Below are 23,421 nucleotides of genomic sequence, written 5' to 3' on the forward strand. Positions count from 1 at the left end.
CATAATGCAAAAATCTGTTACTATTCCTTCACATGATTTCACTGAGGCTCTTCAAGATCCTCTTCTTTGAAAGCACAGAGTGAAAAGTAATGAGCTAGAAATTGGGAAGATGACAAGCACTAATTTAACTCTATGTAGTTACATATAAATTATCTTCAAGTCTCTACTGCTTTTATATGTATTGATCAAATATTGAAACTACTAATATTGAATTTCAGTAAGAACAAATGTGCCTTTCTTCTGCTGTTTTCCTGTAAACTGTGTGTGTGTACAACAGTGAGAACACTGCTGTGTTGCCACAAGTTCCTATCACTGGGTCACCTGTCAAGAAGATGCTGCAGACTCACACACCCACCAGGGAGGGGCCTGTCCCCCAGGCTGCTGGGGGCAGCAATCCAGTCAGAGAAAAGAAGCCAGGCCAAATTGTGTTTGTAATGTGCTGATTTTCATATACCTTTTAAAATCTGTAGAGTATCTGCAGTCTGGCAAAAAATTAGTTCCATACATAGTGTTTCATATGATGGTCAGAGCGAAAAGGAATGTTAGGCATCATTGATCATCTATCAGTGACCTGTTCTTCATGCTCAAGAGTATCTGTGTCAGTTGCCCATGTTGATTCTTTGAGATCTGTTGATAAATACTAATGTTGACTCACTGTGGCTTCTGGCAGACAGATGATGTACTTTGGCAATACTCTTTTCAAATCAAGAATGGCCAAAGGGTGTATGTTTTATTTTCTTACACCGAGAATCTCTCATTGCTTTTGATCTACATGGATGCCATAAACAGAAGTAAGATTAATTGTATTGCAGTCCTCCTACTGTGCTGGAATTCAGATCTGTTTCAATGAACACAGATCATTTACTGTCATGGCTGGCACTTAAATTCAGCCTTCTCATGTAGCTTTGGAATATTTGCTCCTCAAATTCAAGACATTTTCCACCATTCATTTTCCATTCATGTATGTAATATTGAACTTCTAAGGCAGGAGACTTTAAACATGTATAACCATATATCTGTATCTATGTAGATACGTGGTTATCTATGGTATATCTGTGACCAGACTCAAGATTCCCTCTTTGCCTAATGTTTGTCAGTTATTATCCTTTTTGCACTATTTCATAGAACAGACATCTCCAACTTTTTCTGAAGAAAAGTAGACCTTGACTGTATATTTATGCTTATGAATTTTACTGTTTCCTCCGTTTAAATTTAATCAGTTTTCTGATTTTATTCTTTATTTGTCTCTCTCTTTTTGAAGGGAATAAAAAAGAGAATAAGCCATATCTGGCTGTGCTAAGTCACATTCTAATTCTTTTATTCCATCTTCACCTAGGTAAATCATTCGAGCACTTAAGCAAGCTCAGACTTCTGTAAGGTCTTAAGAATTTCACCATTTTATTAATGTATAGCTTCGTAATTATTTACTTTTAGTAATCCAATTTCTGTCATCTCCTGACTATTTCAAGGAAAGCTAAGTTCTAACCTTTAAAAGATTTCTCCATAACATTCTGTTTTCCTGCCCTTAAGTGCCTCCCACAAATACACGTGTGTACATCTGTGCACGTGTATAATGTGGGGTAAGGGTCTGGGTGGAATTTCTTATATGAAGTTTTAATAGGAACTTCTGTGTGCACAGCACAGTATATATACAGTGAATGAAGGAGGTAACGCACAGGTACACATATCTACACATCAGACAATTTTATAAGAATTAATTGGTTAGTTTAGAATGCTAAAATGGCTCCCTGGGGATTTATGAGCTAAGAATGCTCAGGGGTTTAGTGTCCTGACATCTCTTTAATTAGCGGTCTCCAAGATCTCACACTAAGAAGATGCTAAGCCAGTGCCTTCTGTCATATCTCAAGAGTATCAGAAGGCTTGGAAGCCACAGAGGAAGATGAATGTATTATGTCTGTGAGCTATACAATATGTACAAAGTACATTTTTCTTACTAGTAACAGGTTAGGACTAACAAAAATCCAGCAAAAATGGGTGAGGTAAATAAAGATGCCGTTGAAAAATACTTGGAGAACAATCCCCAATTTGCCAAGGAGTATTTCGACCGAAAAATGAGACCTGAAGTGGTGGGAAGTATCTTTAACGTGAACCCTGGAGATGTGAAGGAAGGAGTCAGCTTCAAAGAAATGTCCCGTCTGGAGGAGAGTAACATAATTTTTGAGTTGGTATCAGAACTTCAGGATGAGGCATGTGTTATGGAAAAGTTGGTGCACAAGGCCCTGCAGAGGCTGGCACAGCTGCTGGCCGCTGATCGGTGTAGTCTGTTCATTTGTCGCTCCCGAAATGGTATTCCAGAGGTAGCCTCCAGGATTCTTGATATCACTCCAACTTCCAACTATGAGCAGAATTTGGTGAAACCAGAAAATGAGACTGTTTTTCCTCTGGACATTGGGATAGTGGGATGGGTTGCTCATACCAAGAAGCTTTTTAATATACCTGATGTGACAAAGGTAAGTGACTTCTTTTGGGGTATGGGGTTATGTGCATTTGCTTCTTCCTGCCCAGAGTTTGAGGTAAAAAGTTGTTCTGCAGAAAAATCTGAGACAGAAATCCAGACCAATAACATCAGAAAAGCATCTGCAGAGATGGCTTAAAATCCAATAGAACCACATAAAGTTGCCTAGTTAGGTGTTTTTAGTGTCCTTGCAGCAGTTGTAATGTCAATGACTACAATAATGGAGGAGAATATTAGATTAATAGAGACCATTAAATACCTGAGTTTGTGCTGAACAAGGCAGACTTGTATTCTGTTTTCCAGTATGGGCTTGCAAGTGTTCTCTGATATTATTTCATGCTGCCATGCATGCATCTCTGAATCATTTAATTTGCAGCTTTTGTAATGAAGATATATATTTATTAGTAAGTGAATGAGGAGAAAGGAAGATGATGTCAACATGCATGTTCAGCTTTATGTCAGTGTTTGATTTAAAATGGGTTTGATTTTGAGTATGTCTGGATCCAGGGCTTTAGTTCAAAACCATCTATAGAAGAAAATTATTGAGTCAGAGCTGTTCTGACATTTTTGAGGTTCCTGTTGAATCTGTGCTAAATCACCTTCTTTGTTTAAGGTGCTGATAAGAGTTTATTTATTACATTATTTATTTATTTTAATTTTTATTATTTTTATTGATTACAAATGTTAATTAAAATGGTGAGTGACCTAAAAAAAGTGAAACACGCACGTGTGATATCTGCTTTAGAAACTGCTCTGAAATACATGGGGACATGTAGCTCAAACATGCTTTGAATTTTAAGATTTCCTTAAAAATAACTAACCTTGCATCATCAATTGCTGCCATCTTCATTTCTTTTTAGGCCTATGTTGAACATAATCAAATGGTGCTAAGATAATTAGCAAGATGACAGTCTGGATTCACAGTATTTCCTATACAGTCAATTTAAAATTTCAGAATATTTGAGAGATAGAAACCACTGCTGTGTCCTATGCTCCATGCAAATAATCAAAATATTTATACACTGCAATTAACTATGTTTTGCAGGAGGTAAACAAAAATTATCTTTTATCATGCTAAAAGTTATAAAGGGCTACTTTTAAAGCTCAGAAACAAATGAATGTTTATATATAGGAAAATAACATTCCAATATACAGTAAACTGCCTCAGATGTCAGTACAAATCACAGGGGCAAACAGAAGACTGACTGATTTGAGAAAACCATCAGTTCATTTTCAACTGACCACTAATATCCTTTCTTCAATGGCTGCTGTTCTGACAAGAAGTGTCTGATTTATTGCCTCTTACCACCACGTGGGGAGATTGGAGGATAATCCGTCCAAGTTCATAAGACTGATTACATGAGAAAAGATCAGGAGGATCAGGGAAGATGTGCCTTGTATCAGACACTGCACTGCTTCTTAATATCATTATATCAGAGGTGCCCAGAGCAGGGCTAACCAAATATTTCTGTGTTTGCATTAGGATTTGTTCAAAATTTTGTGACAAGTGTTATTTATACATGCTTAAGTAAGAGAACTTTTCTGTCCATCTAATCCTGCTAGGTGTTTTTTCCTCATTAATTTATGTCATCTGAGTATCTGTTACTATTCAATCATTCTAAGGTAATCTTTACTTAGGCACCCATTTACTCTCTTAGGATTACTGAGGTCTATGCCATTAGGCACACATTTAAAAATGCAATTCAACTAGGGTCTCATTAATCTAAATTTGGTAACTAAATATTATTGGAATATTGACAGTTTTTACATAATTGCAAAACCCCCAGAGACTTCTCTGGAACCAAGATTTGATATTTAAAAACAGCCCTAAAGATCTCAAAAACGTCAGGATTTACATTCTTTGTGTACAAAAAGTCAATGTCCAAGTTCACACTCTTCACACAAGCAGATCTCCCTATTATGTTACCAGAATCTTTATCTCCATAGCAAACCCAGAACTGCAGCTTGAATCACTAATATTTAAAGCATATAATTAGTCCATGGCAGCAGAAATATGCAGCCACAGAAGTCTTTATCACATTTTAGAAAGGATATTTATTTTTCAGTTCACTACATATACACTTCAGTCAAACAAGATTGTCTGCTACCCACATTAGGAACAAAAACTGACAGGAAGAGTTAAGCCAGAGAAGAAATTTTCCCCTAGTGCCTTGTCAGAATACAAAATGCACAATGATTATCTTTAGTTGGCTTTAGTACTTTAAAAATGTTATTTCTATCCACTTTTTACTGTTGACACGGTCCATATCCAAACAGCATAGTGTTTTTTAAGTCTTAAGTACATGACAACATTGACAAAGGCATGGTGTGACATTTTCATGCTTCAATCATTACCCCTTTATAACAAAAGTAAATGTAATAAAAGATCACAACAGCAATAAATCATTGAAAAATAAATGACTCCACTTTTAGTGCCTGGTAACCAGTTCTTTAGGGATTATCTCCTTCTAACTGGAAAGGTACCAATAAACGTGAGGAAGCTCCTCATCCTGACTAATGCTCCAGAAAATAAAAGCGGAGGGAAAGATACAGACCTTTGATAATTAATTTAGTAGTCAGTCTCCTCCCCACAAGATTATGGACCTGTTGACTGTGAGAGCTAATAGTGTTTAATCCAGGATTTCATAGTTGTGAGAAACAGGAGGCCAGGCAGGACCATTCCTCTAATAGTTTGTCTCACATTATTCGCAGTGTACAGCAGATCATGTGCCTCAAATATTATAAACTAAAATAATAGGCCACAAAAAAATGTGATATGTCCATTAGTATTCTTTTAACAGTAGCTGATAACACAGACAACATTATACCTCCAAGGCATTATTTCCAAATAAAACTAAGAACAAAAAAATACTTCTACAAGGAGTATGTATTTTTTGGGGAATCAAAATCTCACATTCTCAGCTTGCACAAATCAATAATAAAGACTTTATATATTTGCTTTAATCCATAAACTATTTAAATTATTGCACTGTTCCTTTCAGTTCAAAGGTATTTGAAAACAAGGATTTAATTAAGGACTAGAAACTCAAGAAATAATATTATCTGTTTTAGTTGAGTATAAAATTATAAAAATGGTGGGAAATGCTTCAAAAGTGAAGGCTTTTGGATTAGATCTATAAAGGAGCTGAAATATTTTGATGCTGAAGTAACTAGCCTTCATTTTTAGAGGTCTTGCACTGCAATTCACAACTCCCAGTGAAGTGAAGAAATAAGAGACCATGGGAGATTCCAACTCAGATTAAACAGCCAGAAGAGTGATTGTTGTGGCACCTAATTTAACCACTGGAAACCCACGGTACAAATAAACTTAAACACATCTTCAAGTTGCAAGCACTGGTATCATCCCTTTGTAAGCTGATCCAGCTTCAGAACAGCAGCTCTACACTTTAAGCCAAGAGTGGGAGAGACTTTAATTGCAGGCCTGTCTAAACTGACAGGAGTTTCAGATTAATGTGGATATTCTGGTCCCCAGACTCCAGGCTGTCTGAGGTAGCTTTTTGCATGGGAAGAATATGCACTGTAAATGTTAATGTCTGCTCCTCCATTTTATCTTATCTTGATAATAAACACTAGATTGCCAGAAACTCATACTCAACAAATATTAACTGGAAAAATTGAAACACATCCCAATCTTCTATAATGGCAAAGATTTAGTCAATTTACCAGAATATTTTAATACAGGAACACATTTCTATTCATTGTGCCTTCCAGAAAAAATACCCAACCAATTCTTTATTTACTATTCTAACAGGAAAGTTTCCAAAATTGAAGGGGAAAAGTACATTAAAAATGAAAATTAAAAGCTCCTTTTATCTCTTGTTTCATGTGAAAAAGCAATTACTATAATACAAATCCAATTTCAAGAAGTTGCAAAATAATCCCTACATATGGCAAATAACAAGCAGGCATTTCAGGAACATAACTCTAGTCATGTTGACAATAACAAAGTCAATTTGTTCTGTAATGCTAGTGAGTTACCCCTTAAAATAAAATTGACATCCCTGACAATATCTAATTTTTGGAGTGTGGCCTAAGAAAGGTCCAGGTAGATGGTTAGTATGTGTTTTTTCATTTTCTATTCATACTCAATTATGTCATTATGAAACAAAAACATTAGGCTAAGTAGAAGTAAGAGATGAAGCATTATAACACATTACTGCCACCTATCAAGTGGTTAAAATTCTGAGAAATTTGAGCCAAATGCAAGACAATCAGTGGAAGAACAAATGATCAGGAAGAGAAGGAAATACTGTAGAACCACCAGAAAGAAAACCAGAAACGTGTGGAGATGATGCAAAGAAATATGTGCAGTCTGAGCTCATCTATCCAAACCAGAACCTCCCAGCCAACAGGAGCAAAATAGTCATAACTGCAAGGGGTCACAGTAACCCCTTCTTCCTCTGTGCTTTACAAGGGGAAAGAGGTGGAGGAGAACAGGCATCTGCTGTCTTGGACCTATCTCCTCACCTGCAGGATTAAATCTTACCTGTTGTGCATTGGGTCACTTCAACCGCAGGCAGCACCACAGGGAGGAGTGGCTGGAAAGCTGCCGGGCAGAAAAGGACCTGGGGGTGCTGATCAACAGCAGCTGAACAGGAGCCAGGAGTGCCCAGCTGGGCAAGAAGGCCAAGAGCATCCTGGCTGGGATCAGAAACAGTGTGGCCAGCGGGACTGGGGCAGAGACTGCTGCCCTGTACCAAGCACTGGGAGGCTACACATTGAATCCTGTGCCCAGTTGTGGGCACCTCATTACAAGAAACATATTGAGGTGTTGGAGCATCTCCAGAGCAGGGTGACAAAGCTGAAGGAGGATCTGGAACACAAGTCCTGTGAGGAGTGGCTGAAGTAGCTGGGGGTGTTGAGCCTGGAGAAAAGCAGGCTTAGAGGGGCCTTATCAATGTCTACAAATCCCTGAAAGGTGGGGGTCAGCCTCTTCTCCCAACTAACAAATAATAGGATAACAGGAAGTGGACTCAAGTTGTGCCAGGAGATGTTCAGATTGGATATTAGGAAACATTCCTCCATCGAAAGGGTTGTGCTAGCTGGTCGTGCTGGCTTCCCGCAAATCCAGGATACGTTGCATATCTCAGGGCCTATTTAAAGAACTGATCATTGTATAGTAAATGGCTTGGAATCTCAAGATTAAATGGAGCTAGTAGGAAATGTCTGCCATGTACTACAATTAGGGAGTTAGCAGCAGATTTCTTGTCCATAATTTCTCTTTTAAAGCCTATTTTGTGATTTCACTTAGAGCTGAAAGTTCAAAATATTGTTCTAAAAGATAGTTTGATTCATAAGACCAGGCTCAAGCAGACTAAGTGTCCACATTCATGTAGTCCTGGAAGCATCAAGATGTTCTTCTGGCTCTGGTACTGCAGACCACATTTCTTGCTTATTCGTCTTTGAACATGATTCCTTAGATAGTGTGAAGAGTGATTTTCTTTGGAAAAAAGAAAGCACTTATGTTCCCAAGAGAAAATATTTTTACAACTCTGTTGGAAATAAAGGCTTCAAAACTCCTAGAGATTATGTATAAAATATTCAATAATGAAAAACCTAAATCTAAGCACCATGTTTTGCTTGTATGTGCAAACCATGTGAGACAGGAGTCTTTGTATGTGCTGTGGGAATGCTGCCAATTCATTAGAAGGTATTTTTATCTTTCTGCTTCACACTATCTAGGCACAGGATGGCTTGTGGTTACTAAACTTTCTGTTTATTAACAGAGACTTGTATTAAAATGTTTCTATCCTTTGCAAAAATTGTATGACCAAAGCGCTTCTTCTGAACACTTCTGACCACCGCTGCTTGTACCTTCATTCTGGCATTATTAAACAAAGTAAGATACAGCAGCTGAATCCTGCTGATTCATCTAATTTGGTGTCTACAGATTCCTTTTAAGTGTTCAGAAATCCAGGACTGTCTGAAGTGTTTATTGATTCCTTCACAGCAGAATACAGTACCCTAAACCCAGGAACCTGGGCCTCACCAGGGCAATAGATGCTTTTAGTGACAGAGGGACTTCAAAACACGGTCAAGTTACCTGTCTAATTTACTGGGTTTTCAATGGCTAAAACAGTCAGAAATGCAAAACCTGAAGCTCAAAACCATACCCAAGTCCAGAATGGTTGTGTTGGTAGATAATACATCCCACAGAAAACCGAATATTTCCATGTAATAACATACTTGTTTAGCAGGCTGCAGGACAGTATTTGATTCTCACACAGAAGAGAGAGATTGCCTGGCATTTTCTCTGGATGTCTGTTACAGGAGATGCTCCTATGCCTTTCTCTGAGAAAAACAGAAAATAACAACTCAGGCAGTTTGTTGGAAACAGAGAAAGCGTCCCATTTTCACATGGACAATATATTCAAAAGTGGCTATATTTTCCAGGGACCTAGAGCCTGATACATTGAATGAGATTTATGGGGATGACACAGATTGTCCTTAAAGGAATCAATTCTCTGTTAGAGAGCCCAGGGCATAAATACAATATTTAAGAGTTACTTCCAGACATTTAATTTGTTTCACTGAAATGCAGCCCTAGAAGGAAATATAAAATGCAAACATAAAAGAATGACTGCCTAAAGACTATGAAAAACAAGGAAAAAGCCAAACCCTAATATTTTGATGGCATAATAAAATTCTGTCTTTCTTGTTAGAGTTGTATATGCTATAAATTCAACCTATACTAGAAACAATTGCTAGAGGGAAGAGGGGCAGAAGAAAATTAAGAGGAAAATTTTAAATAATAAACAAAGTATTTTACTTCTGCCATTTCCAAGCATTGTCATGCTTGATTTTATAACCTAGAAAATGCTTATTTTTGGGGGGTTTTCTTTAAGAAGCTTTATGTATACTCTATGAAAGCTGAAGTTCCATGATGTAGCATCCTGCAACATTCTCCAGCCTGTGAGCAAGGAAGACACCTTGGGATGCACCACGCAGATGTCAGCTGCCTAAGCTAAGGCAGTAATAATGAATAGCAGCAGTGTTTGCAGCTCTGGGCATAGACATGCAGTATAAGTGAGCTGAGTGCTCATCTCTGGAGAAGTTCGAGTACTGACATGTTAACAGTGAAATCTGAGGGGATGGAAAAGGCTCTGTGAAGACAGAGTCTGGCTATTTTAGCTGCTGAGTAGAACCATGGCACTTCTCAGTATGCACATCTCAACAGATTTCAAACCTCCAACTCATAACTCACCTCATTCAGATGTATTTTAATAACATAACAAAACATAACAACCCTTGACAACCAGATTTCCCTGAAAATGTTTAAATCCCTTTTTTATTATATTAAAGAGAGCACTAAAGTCTTTGAAGAAAACACCAAGAATTTCTTGGATATAAGGAAATAAATATATGAGTTAATATATGAAATAAATAATATGAGTTATCCATGAAGCATGAACTAGCTTCTCAATATTTTTACATTAAAAATTTTAAAATAATAGCTTTTGCTAAACCCTTCTCAGCATTTGGTTTTGAGGATGAAAATGTAAATATGGAGTATTGAGTTGTGGCTCATTCATTAGTCACATGGCCTTATTCCCACAGGATCACACATTCAACAAAAGCAGCTTTGGTCCTATATCCTATACCTATATCCTCTGCTTTCACCAAAAGAGCCTGTAGAGATGGGAGCAACAGGGATGGGAGTGTGTCAGACAGGAAGGAATAAGAAACAGGTCAGCTAGGGCAATACCTGCTGGGGATGCTTCTCTGCCATAAGTATTTTATACAGGACAGGAGGTACTTTTAAATATTGTATGAAGGAAATGCATAATGAATTTTATTTACTGAACTAATACAATAATAATAAATATTAACACAGATATGAAGTAATTCTCTAAAACACAAACCATATATATTAGATTCCCAGGCAGTCACAAAATCATGTATTTCCCATATTTTTAATTCCTCAGCATTATAATAAAGACCTGCACAAAACTTGGTTTCAGAGGCTACCTTCATAACCAATGCTTCGGTTAAGCTTGTACATATAACTCTGCAAGATCAAGTTAAGTAATGATAATGTGTTTTTCCAAGTATAAACCTGCTGCACTGTGAAACAGTGCTCACAGCATTGCAAACATCAGTTACCAAATAAAATGATCATTTGCTCTTGGCATGGTAATTGTTCTGTGTTTAACTTGTGATTTTTTCCCCTTTTTCTTCAGAACAACCATTTTTCTGACTTCATGGACAAAAAAACTGGTTATAAAACAGTCAATATGTTGGCAACGGCAATTACACAGGGTAAAGAGGTGCTTGCTGTTGTGATGGCACTCAACAAATTAAATGCCCCTGAGTTCTCAAAAGAGGATGAAGAGGTAAAATGTCACACAATAACACAACTTTTAGTTCAACAAGTAGTTTAAGTGACTCTATATCTTAATTTAATACTTTTGTTTAATTTTTGATCTTTATAATTTTTAGGTATTTAAAAAATACCTCAACTTTATATCTTTGATGATGAGAAATAATCATACGTCGTATCTCTACAATATCGAATCACGAAAAAGCCAGGTATAGAAGCATTTTTTAATAAAAATAGTTCATTTTTTCTCTGAAACAATTATCATTCCCACTATTTTATAAACTTGCAATCTTATTGAACTAAGGATACAATCTATTTATTCTTTTTAAAATTTATTAACAGTGATGCACTTTATAATTTCATTCTGGAATGCCTAGGATTCATATGTTTATGTTTTCTTACTGTTCTGAACATTATCCTCCTTCTCTTTTGTTGTAAATAGATGCTTTTGTGGTCTGCCAACAAAGTATTTGAAGAGCTAACAGATATAGAACGACAGTTTCATAAAGCACTGTATACTATTCGAATGTATTTGAATTGTGAAAGATACTCTGTTGGTCTGCTGGACATGACTAAAGAGAAGGTAAAAACTATTTTTCCTACTTGCTAGAAACTCCCAACGTGAAGTCTCCAAGACACAAAGTTCCCATGCTTTCTAACTCTTGGGGATAATTTATTTAAAACCTAACAATGTTACAAAGATTACATGCAAAATATAAATATGGCAAAGGATACAACCAAAATAAACATAAAGACCAATTCTGAAATAATTTTTCATATTCATAATTCCATGCAAGAAAGGGCGGAAGTGCAGGTCTGATTATTGCTTTAGAAACATCTACCTGCTAGAAGAACAATTAAGCTTATTTAGGGATAAGATTAGCCTGCAATTTGCTGGCAAACATTTCTTGTCTGGAATATAGTTACCAATGTTTTCTTAATGCTATCTGAAATATGACCATTTTAAACTAAGTAGAAATAAAAATCAAACTGTAATACACAGATGTGATGTTATCTATGAACCCAGAACTGATTTGTTTTTTCCTTTTTTCCCTGTGTATCATTTTCTCAGGAGTTCTATGACGAGTGGCCAATCCGGCTGGGGGAGGCAGAGCCTTACAAAGGCCCCAAGACACCTGATGGACGAGTGAGGATATTAATTTTTCTTTTTATGAATCTTAAGTTTGATACTGAAGTTCTACAAGTCACCTAGATGTTTTTATATTTTTATTTAGGAAGTCAACTTTTATAAGATTATTGACTATCTGTTACATGGACAAGAAGAAATCAAAGTCATTCCGTGAGTATTCACTGGCAGATGATGAATGTGTAGTAATTAGACATTGCTGGGACAGAATAAAATGTCTACATTGTAGAAATAAATTAATTTCATTGTCTCTCAAAAGGTCACCTCCAGCAGATCACTGGTGTCTTGTCAGTGGATTGCCAACGTATGTGGCTGAAAATGGTCTTGTAAGTTCATGGCAAAACTAAAAACTAGCATTTTAAATATCATGCAGTTGTTCTGACTGAACAAAAACCCCCCCAAACCTCCCCATGACCAAAATCCTCTACAAAAATACCATGATGCTTCCAGTGAAATAATCTGAATCAGTATTTGTATGGAGGCAAAGCATCAACCCAAATGGTGAAAACAGCAGGATAATTTCCCTCAGATTGTGATGATATCAGAGGAATAATATGTGTGTCTGATGTCACTTTCCTGGTGTGCCAAATGTCACAAAAAATGTCAAAGCAAGAAAATCATCACATGCAAGGTTTTAAATTTTTCCTAATTTCCTATATCTTCTTGCATATTCATACGTAATTCAAAGTCAGGATGTATGACAGCTATGGATAACCCTGTAGCATTTTTAATAGAGCCCAATTAGTACTCAATTTTTTATTTCTAGAAACCTCCATGCCATTTAAAACTGGAAGTGATTTTCTTAAGCATTATGCTTTTGCACTGTGAGACACTGAGGGACTTTGCTACAAACGTTCCAAAATTACGTCTGTTAGAATAACTACATCTAATTTAAGAGGAACAGTTTCAGTTTCTGTAGCTAGCTAGGAGGCTCACCACTATTGTTAGCTTAGAAAAGAAATATTCCTTTAAAAAATATTAGACTAAGTTTTGATGCACATTATATTCCATCTCAGCAATATGTCATTTTTTTTTATGCTGTAGATTTGTAACATGATGAATGCACCAGCAGATGAATACTTCACATTTCAGGTAAATTCAGTAATGTTAATAATTATAAATTTTGTAGAAAAACATTCTAGTGCTTGCCATTAATTGGTTATACAGTTAGTTGTATAAATAATTTCTCATTTTATTGTGATGCACAAAAAAAAATATTTTTGTTACATTGCTTACGTCCATAGCTGCATTATTACTTTCAAAGAAATACACATTTCCTGGTTTTTGGTTTTCCTACAGAAAGGACCAGTGGATGAATCAGGATGGGTTGTCAAAAACGTCTTGTCTTTGCCTATTGTCAACAAAAAAGAAGAAATTGTGGGAGTTGCAACGTTTTACAACAGGAAAGATGGAAAACCTTTTGACGAGTATGATGAACAGATCACTGAGGTAAGCTTAATAGGATTAAAGGGTTTGAGGAGCTATGTGATGTTAAAAAAATATTGCAGTAAAAAGTCATTTTTATATGTAAAAAAAAATTCAAATAGGCCACATTAACATCTAGCCAATAGTCTATCTTCTTCACACTGCAGTTTCTTAAGAATCTGAGATTTTATCTCGCTTTATAAAACTGAAAATTTTTAAGTGATCATTTACATTCCAGCAATAAACAAAAGTTGCTTATAATTTTACTTTTAATCCTTTGACTTTTTAATGACGTTCAGCATGTCCTAAGTAGCAGTGGGTAAGCAGGTATGGTGTGCTGCTTGCCAGTGGATGCCAAGCCTGTGACCACAGGAGTTCACAGAGCGTTCATAATCGCATGCACTCAGGCAAGGTAAGATGCTACACAGTGTACCCAAGTCCACCCACTTGACTTTAGCTTCGTAAGCCTCAAAGTCAGGTATATAAAATGGGAATATTAATTACTTAATGAGTCAAATGTCATTAGAAGCTGTGAGTGCTAACAGAACTGGCTGAAGGAAGTTAAAGGCCTCTAACAAGTAGAGTGGCACCTTGCTTTTCAAAGGGCACTAACAGAAACGGGACTTTAAGAAAGCTAAGTTCAAATTTTCAGGTTCATTCTGTTGTCATGGCATCATCTCTGCTTTACTTGACTTTGTTGCAGACTCTCACACAGTTCCTGGGGTGGTCTGTTTTAAATACTGACACTTATGACAAAATGAACAAACTTGAAAACAGGAAAGACATTGCTCAGGAAATGCTTATGTACCAGACAAAGGCCACCCCTGCTGAAGTTGAATCTATCCTGGTAAGTTTCTGTCCACAGCCACAAAATTAAAACAGCAAACTTACTACACAAAACCTGAATTTTCTTACTCTTTTTCATTTTTAGAAATACAAGGAGAAATTGAATGCAAAAAGTTTAGATGAATGCGATCAAAAGGATCTCATCAGGATTTTGGTAAGTCATTAAACTGAAAATTCAGGGGGTGTATTTATATCACAGAGTAATGTGTCCTCATCATAGAAAAGATTGGGTATGGTGAAATCCTGATGAATACAATCAATGTTAGCTATCAGGCTAAATGGAGTTGATTTAGCAACACATCTTCACCCTCTTCTCTCCTTCTTTGTGCAGACCCCACTGGTACCCACAGGAAGGGAAGCATTCTGTTACAAATGTACATTAAGACACTTGGACAGTCACAGTTACATAGACATTTTTATATTAATTAACATTTAAATTGTTACATTTATTAAAATGCTCATAGGGAAAATGCTATATCTATAACTGAACTTAATTTATTTAATTCTGAAAATAAAAGAAAGTGATGTTGTGGTGAGGCCACTTGCATTGTAGGTAAGAGAATGTAGGTAGCAGTATCTAGTGGAACAAACTTACTTTCAGATTATTTTTTCCTACATTTCTTTAGGCAGAGAAGTCTAAAGACAGTGACCTGTGACTCCACAGAGAGAAAACATATTTGACCTAAAGAGTTCTCTGCTCTACTACTCTGCTACTACTAAAACAAAAATGAGTTTGTAGTGCAGTCCTCTGGCTGCCTTAGTATTTCAATCTAGAAAGGCCTTGTCTTTGGAAGAAAACTCCTAATTTTGCCCATTTAGTGCACTTCAACAGTCCTAGAGCACATGAATTGGCCTTTATCTGGCCTTTATCTGAAGAAAAACTCAAATAAAGAGCAAATATGTGCTCTGAATGAAAACACTGAATGAACTTCCACTGTTAATGGATCATAACAGAGCTAGTTTGAAGAAAAAAGGTCAAAATACACCCAAATCTGTTGACTTCCAGTACCAACCACTTCACGTTTCCTCCTATTATACCACATTTGCTAATGTACACATAGCCATAGGGAAAAGATCTCATGAAACTCTTTTTAGTTATGTATACATGCATGCTGGAATGCACTGGTGTTAATGTTTTACTGGCTTCCACACAACAGATGCCCACACAGCTTGCAAGTAGTGAAAAAAAAACATCAACAGATCGTGTGTATCTTCACATGCCTTTTAAAGAAATTTAATTTAGCAGTATGAAAATCTTCAAAAAATAATGGACATTTAAAAATTTTTCCATGGGGAGAGCAAAATCTGATTATTCTGATACAGGCTTTAAATTTAAAAACATAATACTGGTATGAATTTTTAAATCTATAAAAACCAAGTTGTTCTTTCAACATTGTGGAGTCACAAATTCAAAGGTCTAAGATCTTCTGCACTACCAAGGCTACATGCAAGTGCTTTATCCTATTAGAAGACCTGGAATCCCAGATAACTAATAGGATAAAGCAGGTGTTTCTAGATCTGATGATTCACCAAGTAATGGGTCTTAAAACAACACTGATCTAGGTTTCTTTGTCCTTGATCTCAGATCTGTGTAGATATAAAGGAAAAACCCAGGGAGAAGGAAAGGGATGATCAGCCTTATTTGTTGAAATATATGCATACATTCAGTTGTATTTTTTCTTTATAAAGTGAAGATCCTTTATAGACTACTGAGGAGGGAGTAATTGTGATAACATAAGCTATTTTTGTGTTGCATCAGACTTCCTTGAAGAATTTTGCTTGGATTGGAACACACTCTTTAAAATAAGATGCTGCTCTCTCTAGGCTTTGAGAGAGATGAAGAGTGTTAGACAACAGTTCACTAATAGCACTATTACCAGTTAGGCTATTCAGTGCGAATCTGTATCATATATACAAAAGAGGCAATATAATTTGGCTGATAAAAACATGAATGCAGCCTTGAGATCAGGCTGAAAGTGGGAGAATCATGGGATTTTATACCAGGGAAGAGAATTTCCTAGGACCAAGATTTCTAAACTAAGGAAATGTTGAGAAGGTGGCAACACATTTTGTTGGAATTCAGAGTAGGAATTGCCCAAGGTTTTTATCTACTAATTTTGAGAAGAAAGCCAGCAGTATCATGATTATATTTCATAATTTAATACACATTAGTTCATACTGACACCTGACACCTTTGAAGACATAATAAGCATACTGTCCTTGAACAGTATTTCTACTGAAGAAAATTAAAAAAGCTTTTCCATCTTTGTTCTTGACAGAAAACCCCTTGTTTTTGTTATTTCCTAACAGAAAGAAGAATTACCTGATCCAAAAGATTTAGAACTGTATGAATTCCGCTTCAGTGACTTCCCTGTTACAGAGCATGGCCTGATAACTTGTGGAATACGACTGTTCTTTGAGATAAATGTTGTTGAAAAATTCAAAGTCCCAGCTGAGGTCTGGTTTATTTTTCTTCATTATGTTTATTCTTAAATAGAAGAAAAATATCTGGTTTTACATGCTTTAATCTAGAAGTAGGCAATACTAAAATATTAATGGTATGTTTAACAATAGTCCGTTCTCAATGAAATGTTTACATATTTGTCAGAAAAATATCAAATTAATCCTGAATTGTGTAAGATAGGCAAGGAATTAAATCCACATGCATTTATGTAAGAAAAATTTGCTGTTTCTATGTTTAATTCAATGAGAATCATTTGTTTTCAAAGAACTTGCAAAATTAAAAAATTCATAGTATATTCTAGAATTTCATAGTATATTCTAGTTATTTAATGGGAGCTCCTTTGTTCTGTTTCAATTAATAGCTGTCTGCTCCCTTTTGTTCCCAACAGGTCCTTACAAGATGGATGTACACAGTCAGGAAAGGTTATCGGGATATCACTTACCATAACTGGAGACATGGATTCAATGTGGGACAAACAATGTTTACTCTGCTGATGGTAATGTTGCTAATATTAACCCCAAATTCATTAACTAGTAGTATTCTTTCAACTCCAGATGGAAAATTCAGGAAGACACATGCTCAGAGTTATCTGTTTTCTTTTACAGACAGGAAAAATAAAGAAATACTATACTGATTTAGAAGCCTTTGCCATGGTTGCTGCTGCTTTCTGCCACGACATTGATCACAGAGGGACCAATAACCTGTATCAAATGAAGTAAGTACAAGTGATCAAATATACGGAAATGTACTCCCTTTAGTGGAAAACAAATTTTAAAACATCAAAACTTGCAAAAATATTAGGTATCTATTCCATATTCATCTGGCATGAATAAATAATTATGCTACAGAAGATTTCTGCCCCAGAGCACTTCAGGCAGTTGAAACACAAAGACAAAATGCAAAGGCAGAATCTTAGAAGGATCTCCTGAAGCTGCAATCCATTTTTAAGACTCTAACTTTTTAAAACTCTAGCAATGCTTGGATTGTAGTAGACAAAGCCTCATGTGCATGAGGACACAAAGAAATTAGTAAAGTAAATTAAAATCCGTAATTGGATTACTTTTTCTATACAGGGCACAAGCACTTTTCTGGAAAGTGATTCGAGATGTGATATAGACAAGGGCCAGTCTAGAGTGAGACAGAATTTTTTGCTCTGTTTTCCACTGTCTAATTTGACTAGTTCAGTTGCTCTTCCCCACATTCAGTTTCCTGATATAGGCCCTTTCCTGAGGTGTAATCTCCTATGTTATACAAAAGTCTGACTCAACAAGCTTGAGTTCTACTGCTGGGTCCACAGGCCCAGAAGTTAACACATCATGAGGTTCAAGCTTTGCAATTCATGCTGTAATATGTCCTGAGAAAATAGTCCAAAGGATTTCTTTGTGATTTTTACCTTGTTTGTTATGAAAAAAACTCCATTAATTCATTTAAATTTTCCCTTGTATTAAAACATTATGTATCATGGTGACACCTACTCTTCTCCTGAGGAGTGAACACCCTACCATTAAGTATTTTATGTGATCTGTGTGGGCTTGTTTCCATGTGCTGGCCAGAGAACACATTTCTTAGAATGTCTTGTGTATCAGAAGATTACCATTTTCTGGCTAGTTTCCACCAGCTGTATCTCCAGAGTGATTGATCCTACCCCTCTGACCCTGAATCCACTGCTCACATTTCAGCCTTTTCAGCCTGTGTGCTAGAGCAGTGACGCAAAGGGATTTTCTGATTATTCCCAGGGATTCTCCAGGTGACGTAGGAAAGAGAATGACAGATGCTGATTCTTATTCAATGGACTGCCTCTCATCCAAACAAGTTTAAGGGGGATTGTAGTGGGTTGGGTTTAAATCTTTCCACTGTGGTCTTCCCTAGACGAAAGCCCTCTACATGAGGTCATATGCAGTAAAGCTATTTATAGAACTCATCAGGCTTTACCACGACAGTCCTAATCACATCAGAAAATAGGGGTGCCATTGCAATCCACCTTGGGTTATGTGGGAAACAGAGCTATAAACCAAGGGAAAAAGGAGGAAAATACACTTTCAAACATGTAGAACTACCTGGAGCCCATGTAAGTAGGATGCTTCTCCCTTCATCTCACAGCCATAATCTGATGCAGAATTTTCTCTTCTTGAAGCTTAGTCCAACATCAGGGGAATGCTTTAAGACCTGTGGTAAAATGGAACAAACCTGGGCTATCAGGACTTTTGCTGTCCATAAAAAGGCAATTTTGGGGGAGTAAAGTAGCCCAAGAGCATTAGAGGAATTAAACTCCATTATATTCTGTGGTGCAAAACCAGCATATTCTGTTACTTCAGATTTCAGTTATGGCCAACTAGAATCCCAGGGCATATGGCCCAGTCATTACAGATGTACAAGAGCCATGCAGCAGAATAAACACTAAAAGATGGATAAAGGCTACTTTTAAGGTACCTAAAAGGAGCATAGATTGAACAAACAGCAAAACTGAACATGCAGGACAAAATGAAGCCATATTTTAAATACCAAAGTTTTTGAGTTTTGAGGCATCTAACAATGACTTTGACTTCAGTGGGCACTGACACCCAGTGCTATCCAAGTTCCATCATTACTCAGTTACAAAAAGGAAGGGAAGCAAATTGGGTTTTTTCTCTGCATCATGCCAATAGCTAATTTATACAGATTACACTATCATACCAATGATATGAAACCTGAATAAAAACTATTGCCTTCAAATTCTATTTTTATATATTGTACTCTAAATAACTGCTTATTTTTCCACAGGTCAGCTGCTCCCCTGGCAAAACTTCATGGCTCTTCCATTTTGGAAAGGCATCACCTAGAGTACAGTAAAACCCTGCTGCAAGATGAGGTACGTCATGGACCTTCTGCTCACACCAATCAACACTGAAGATCCAATTAAACTACAATGCTCCAAATTTCACTGGGTCTCATGCATTTCTCTAGGTCCACATAAGAAATGCTAAAATTCACAAGTTTAAGAAAAATTCTTATGCATTTTCCACTGTTAGAGAAACATCAGTGATTCTGTCCTGGAACAGAAAAGATTCTCCTCTGGGCCTCGCTCACACTCTTCAGATATTTTCTGTTTGCACAAAACAGCTGATATTGAAACCAAAGCAGAAAATGTAATATATATATATATGTAATCTTGTCATTAAGCAGCTATACCTGGTTTATGAGGTCTGAATTCAGCTGCAGGCTCTGGCAGCTGAGGAACAAGAGATGTCCATGGAGAGGCCCCTTGCCCTCAGGCCAAGACCCGCCCCACAGCCTGCGTGGTTAACAGGGCCGGGAACGGCAGGCTCTGCCGCAGTTCCATTCCCGATGTTCCTGCATGGGAAGCGTCCCCAGCGTCCCATCCAGGCTCAGCTGCCCCTCAGGGTTAACAGGGCCGGGAGTGACAGGCTCTGCCACAGCTCCATTCCCGATGTTCCTGCATGGGCAGCCGTCCCCAGCTGCCCTCCCCAGCAGCGGGGGGATGCTCCCGCCGCACCCCCAGGCCCAGCTGCCCCTCAGGGCCCGGCTCCTCCACTGGGCACCGGCCACCCTGCCCTCAGCGGTGTCAGGCTCTGCCCGGCTGCTGCAAAACACACTATTTACACTCTGCCATGTATTTTGGAGGGTGGTTTAGCAGCAGTGCATGCACATATGCACCCCTTCCATGCCTTGTTTGCAGCAGAAGGGCAGGCGCCCACTACACCCTCATTTTCCACTTCTAATCCCTGTGGTGATGCTGTTGCCTGACCTCATGAGGCCACAGAATAAATCGTTATGCTAAGCAGTAGCACTATGTTAATAAAAAACCTAGAAGGTTTACGATATGAAAACTAACAAACCTTTCCCTTTATTGATGGCGACGTACTTTGTCAAATGTGAGATGCCAGGGAGTGAGTGACTCCTGCTCTCAGGCAGAGCAGTTGGCAGGACCTCTGGAGGCTCTCACCAGCATCGCTGTGCCCTGGGTCATGCAGGTCTTGTATCTCTGTTAAAGAAGGAAATAAAACCAAGACACCTAGAAAAATGCTGTATGATGGTCTCATTCCCTTTGCCTGAGGAAAAGGACATTGCACATGCACTGCTGCAGGCAACTGTGCAAACCCAGTTTAACAGGAAAAAAAGAGGGAATTGGGAAGTTTTAAAAAGTCAGGAAAATTAGGTTAATGGAATCTGAATTTTTAAGTTTTATCATTACTTTAATTTAAGGACTATAGCTGGCCAATTTTGTTACCCTATTCTGTGAGACAATCTGTATAGTACAAACCAAAGACAGTGTTATAAAAGGAATTGAAATCCTAAACTTTCCACCTTGCAGAGTTTAAACATCTTCCAGAACCTAAATAAGCGCCAGTATGAAACCGTTCTGCACTTATTTGAAGTTGCAATAATAGCAACTGACTTGGCTTTGTATTTCAAGTAAGTACTAAATTCTGTATAACTTCTTACTGAAAAAAATCAGTCCTACTGAATGTATAACTGTAGTTTTTTAGTTGTTTATATACAGCATACAAAGATGTTTATATGCAGAGAACAGAGCTCTATTTAACATTGTCATTGAGTCTAACTCTTGCAAAAACCAAGGCATTCTTAGTTTGATTATAAGCTTTCAAATTAGAGAATGCATGAATGTATATAATACTTAGTAGGTAATACATTTAGTAGGTCATTCCAATATACATTTAGTTACAGCAATCACTGTATTCCAGAAGTGTAGATGCAATAACCTAATCGTAAGGTTGTGTGCATGTGTGACATTTAACATACCATACAACAGATACTCAGAGTAAGCAGGAGCATGCTTAAAATTAAAAAAACCTGTCAGATGTCCACTGTTCCCAGTGCTAAATATGCCAAAGACTCCAAATTTCAAATTATCAATTCTGTTCTTAAGTTAGTGAATTAGTGTGCTTTAATAATGGGTATCTTAAAGATATGGGGAGACTTTTGTTTTATGACTGGGACAATTTGAAGTCACAAGACAGGTAAAAATTCAGGAAATTGTTTAATAGCAGTTATTAAAATTTAGAGAGGAGTAATTCCATTATTCCATTCATTCAAAGCACAAACTAGAAGATTTGTGAGGCAGTAGCAAGACAGGCTTATGTTTTTGATAGTTCTTTTCAGTCAGGTCTTAGTAACTCTTAGGATTTTTGGTGGGAGGGAGTGGCAGAGCATCTGTTAGTATTTGCTTCACTTTTCCCAATTCTGTATGTTACAGAAAGTAACGAACATGTAATGCTAAAAAAATGAGAATGTCACCCCAAAGGGTTTAATCTGAAGAGGTAGGAAATTGGTTGTTTCTTTGTCAGGAACTCTGACATATTATTTCACATGCCAGGGGAATGTAACAAAATCAAAGTTTCTAGGTTACCTAAAAAGTTTCCATTCAACAGCAGGGAAATATTACTTTGATACTACTATGACTAGGATGGTACTTGGGAAAAGCACAAATAACATAAATATGATTATATATTTTATTTTTAATGCAAGAACTCACATTCAGTAACATATGCTTTATTGGTTTAACAGGAAAAGAACTATGTTTCAAAAGATTGTGGATGCAATTGAAAAAATGGAAACAGAAGAGCAGGCAATTAAGTATATATCTATTGACCCAACGAAAAAAGAAGTCATCATGTAGGTGGTTAATATTTTACTCCTTATTCAATCAATTATCTAGGACTAGATTTTAAAAGAATTTGGGCCCCTAAACATGCATATTTAGACTTAGTTATTGTCCAATGATAAGCACAACCATGATTTTAATTTAGAAACTGATGCCTATAATCTTCTTAAAATGTGCAAAGTATCAATTCATTTGGCATCTTAAATTCCTCAACACCGAGACCTTTTTTTTTTAATAATCATTCTAGCACACTGGATAGTTAGGTTTGGTAGGGAGCCCTGGAGATCATTCTGTCCAACCCCTCTCCCAAGGCAGGGTGACTTAGAGCAGATTACACAGGAACTGGTCCAGGCAGGTTTTGAATGTCTCCAGACAGACTCCACAACATCCCTGGCTAGCCTATTCCAGTGCTCTTCTACCCTTAATGGATATTTGTTCTTACTCACGTGGAGGTGGAACTTCTTGTGGTTTAGTTTATTGCCATTGCTCCTCACCTTGTTGTTGGGCAGCACTGAAAAGAGTCTAGTACCATCTTCCTGACACCCAACCCTATAATCTTCTTTTGATTTTTGTTTTCAAAGGGCTATGATGATGACTGGATGTGACCTGTCTGCAATAACCAAGCCCTGGGAAGTGCAGAGTAAGGTAGGTACTTTTGAAGTAGACAATACTGCATTTACTCTTTGTTTTATTGCCCATTTGGTGCATGATCAATTAAAAAAATAACTTATTATTACTTGATGCATATTTAAGTACCTGTTGCTTCCAGAAAAGAAGCAACTACCTTTCTGTCACTGTGAGTGTAGGTGGTCAATCACTCTGCAGTTGTCAGCCCTTCTCTACTTGTCCTTCCACTAAAATCGGCACCGCTGATTCTGGCAGCTGTTCTAGCTACCCTTAAAATATCACCTAATTATTTCTTTGCTAGACAACTTTTGCTACTTTCCAGCTATTTTTAAGGCACAGATTTAACAACAGTATGGTTTGAATTGTGTCTATTCTATAGATCTTGGTGCCATTGCAAAGCAGCTTAAACACACTAAAATTCTCTAATACAGAGTGGTACCTAAGTACTTCAAGTACTCCACTATTTATTGAC

General features: G+C 37.1%; 1 protein-coding gene across 2 annotated transcripts in view; it reads left to right on the forward strand.

The window, feature by feature from the left end:
• Window positions 1-1,973: 1,973 nt before the first annotated feature.
• PDE6C (phosphodiesterase 6C) overlaps window positions 1,974-23,421 on the forward strand; it is a 25,915-nt gene continuing 4,467 nt past the window's right edge. For both annotated transcript variants that reach the window (XM_005416452.1, XM_005416453.1), the window contains exons 1-18: window positions 1,974-2,471; window positions 10,678-10,830; window positions 10,937-11,026; window positions 11,260-11,400; window positions 11,890-11,964; window positions 12,053-12,117; window positions 12,224-12,290; window positions 13,009-13,056; window positions 13,264-13,413; window positions 14,093-14,236; window positions 14,321-14,389; window positions 16,546-16,692; window positions 17,088-17,195; window positions 17,305-17,414; window positions 19,460-19,547; window positions 21,012-21,112; window positions 22,226-22,333; window positions 22,904-22,967. In XM_005416452.1, coding sequence (XP_005416509.1) covers window positions 1,992-2,471; window positions 10,678-10,830; window positions 10,937-11,026; window positions 11,260-11,400; window positions 11,890-11,964; window positions 12,053-12,117; window positions 12,224-12,290; window positions 13,009-13,056; window positions 13,264-13,413; window positions 14,093-14,236; window positions 14,321-14,389; window positions 16,546-16,692; window positions 17,088-17,195; window positions 17,305-17,414; window positions 19,460-19,547; window positions 21,012-21,112; window positions 22,226-22,333; window positions 22,904-22,967 — 2,208 coding nt within the window. In that variant the 5' untranslated portion in view covers window positions 1,974-1,991. The remainder of the gene's footprint in view (window positions 2,472-10,677; window positions 10,831-10,936; window positions 11,027-11,259; window positions 11,401-11,889; window positions 11,965-12,052; window positions 12,118-12,223; window positions 12,291-13,008; window positions 13,057-13,263; window positions 13,414-14,092; window positions 14,237-14,320; window positions 14,390-16,545; window positions 16,693-17,087; window positions 17,196-17,304; window positions 17,415-19,459; window positions 19,548-21,011; window positions 21,113-22,225; window positions 22,334-22,903; window positions 22,968-23,421) is intronic.

The sequence above is a fragment of the Geospiza fortis genome, unplaced genomic scaffold (genome assembly GCF_000277835.1).
Source record: "Geospiza fortis unplaced genomic scaffold, GeoFor_1.0 scaffold130, whole genome shotgun sequence".
In the NCBI taxonomy this organism is placed as follows: Eukaryota; Metazoa; Chordata; class Aves; order Passeriformes; family Thraupidae; genus Geospiza; species Geospiza fortis.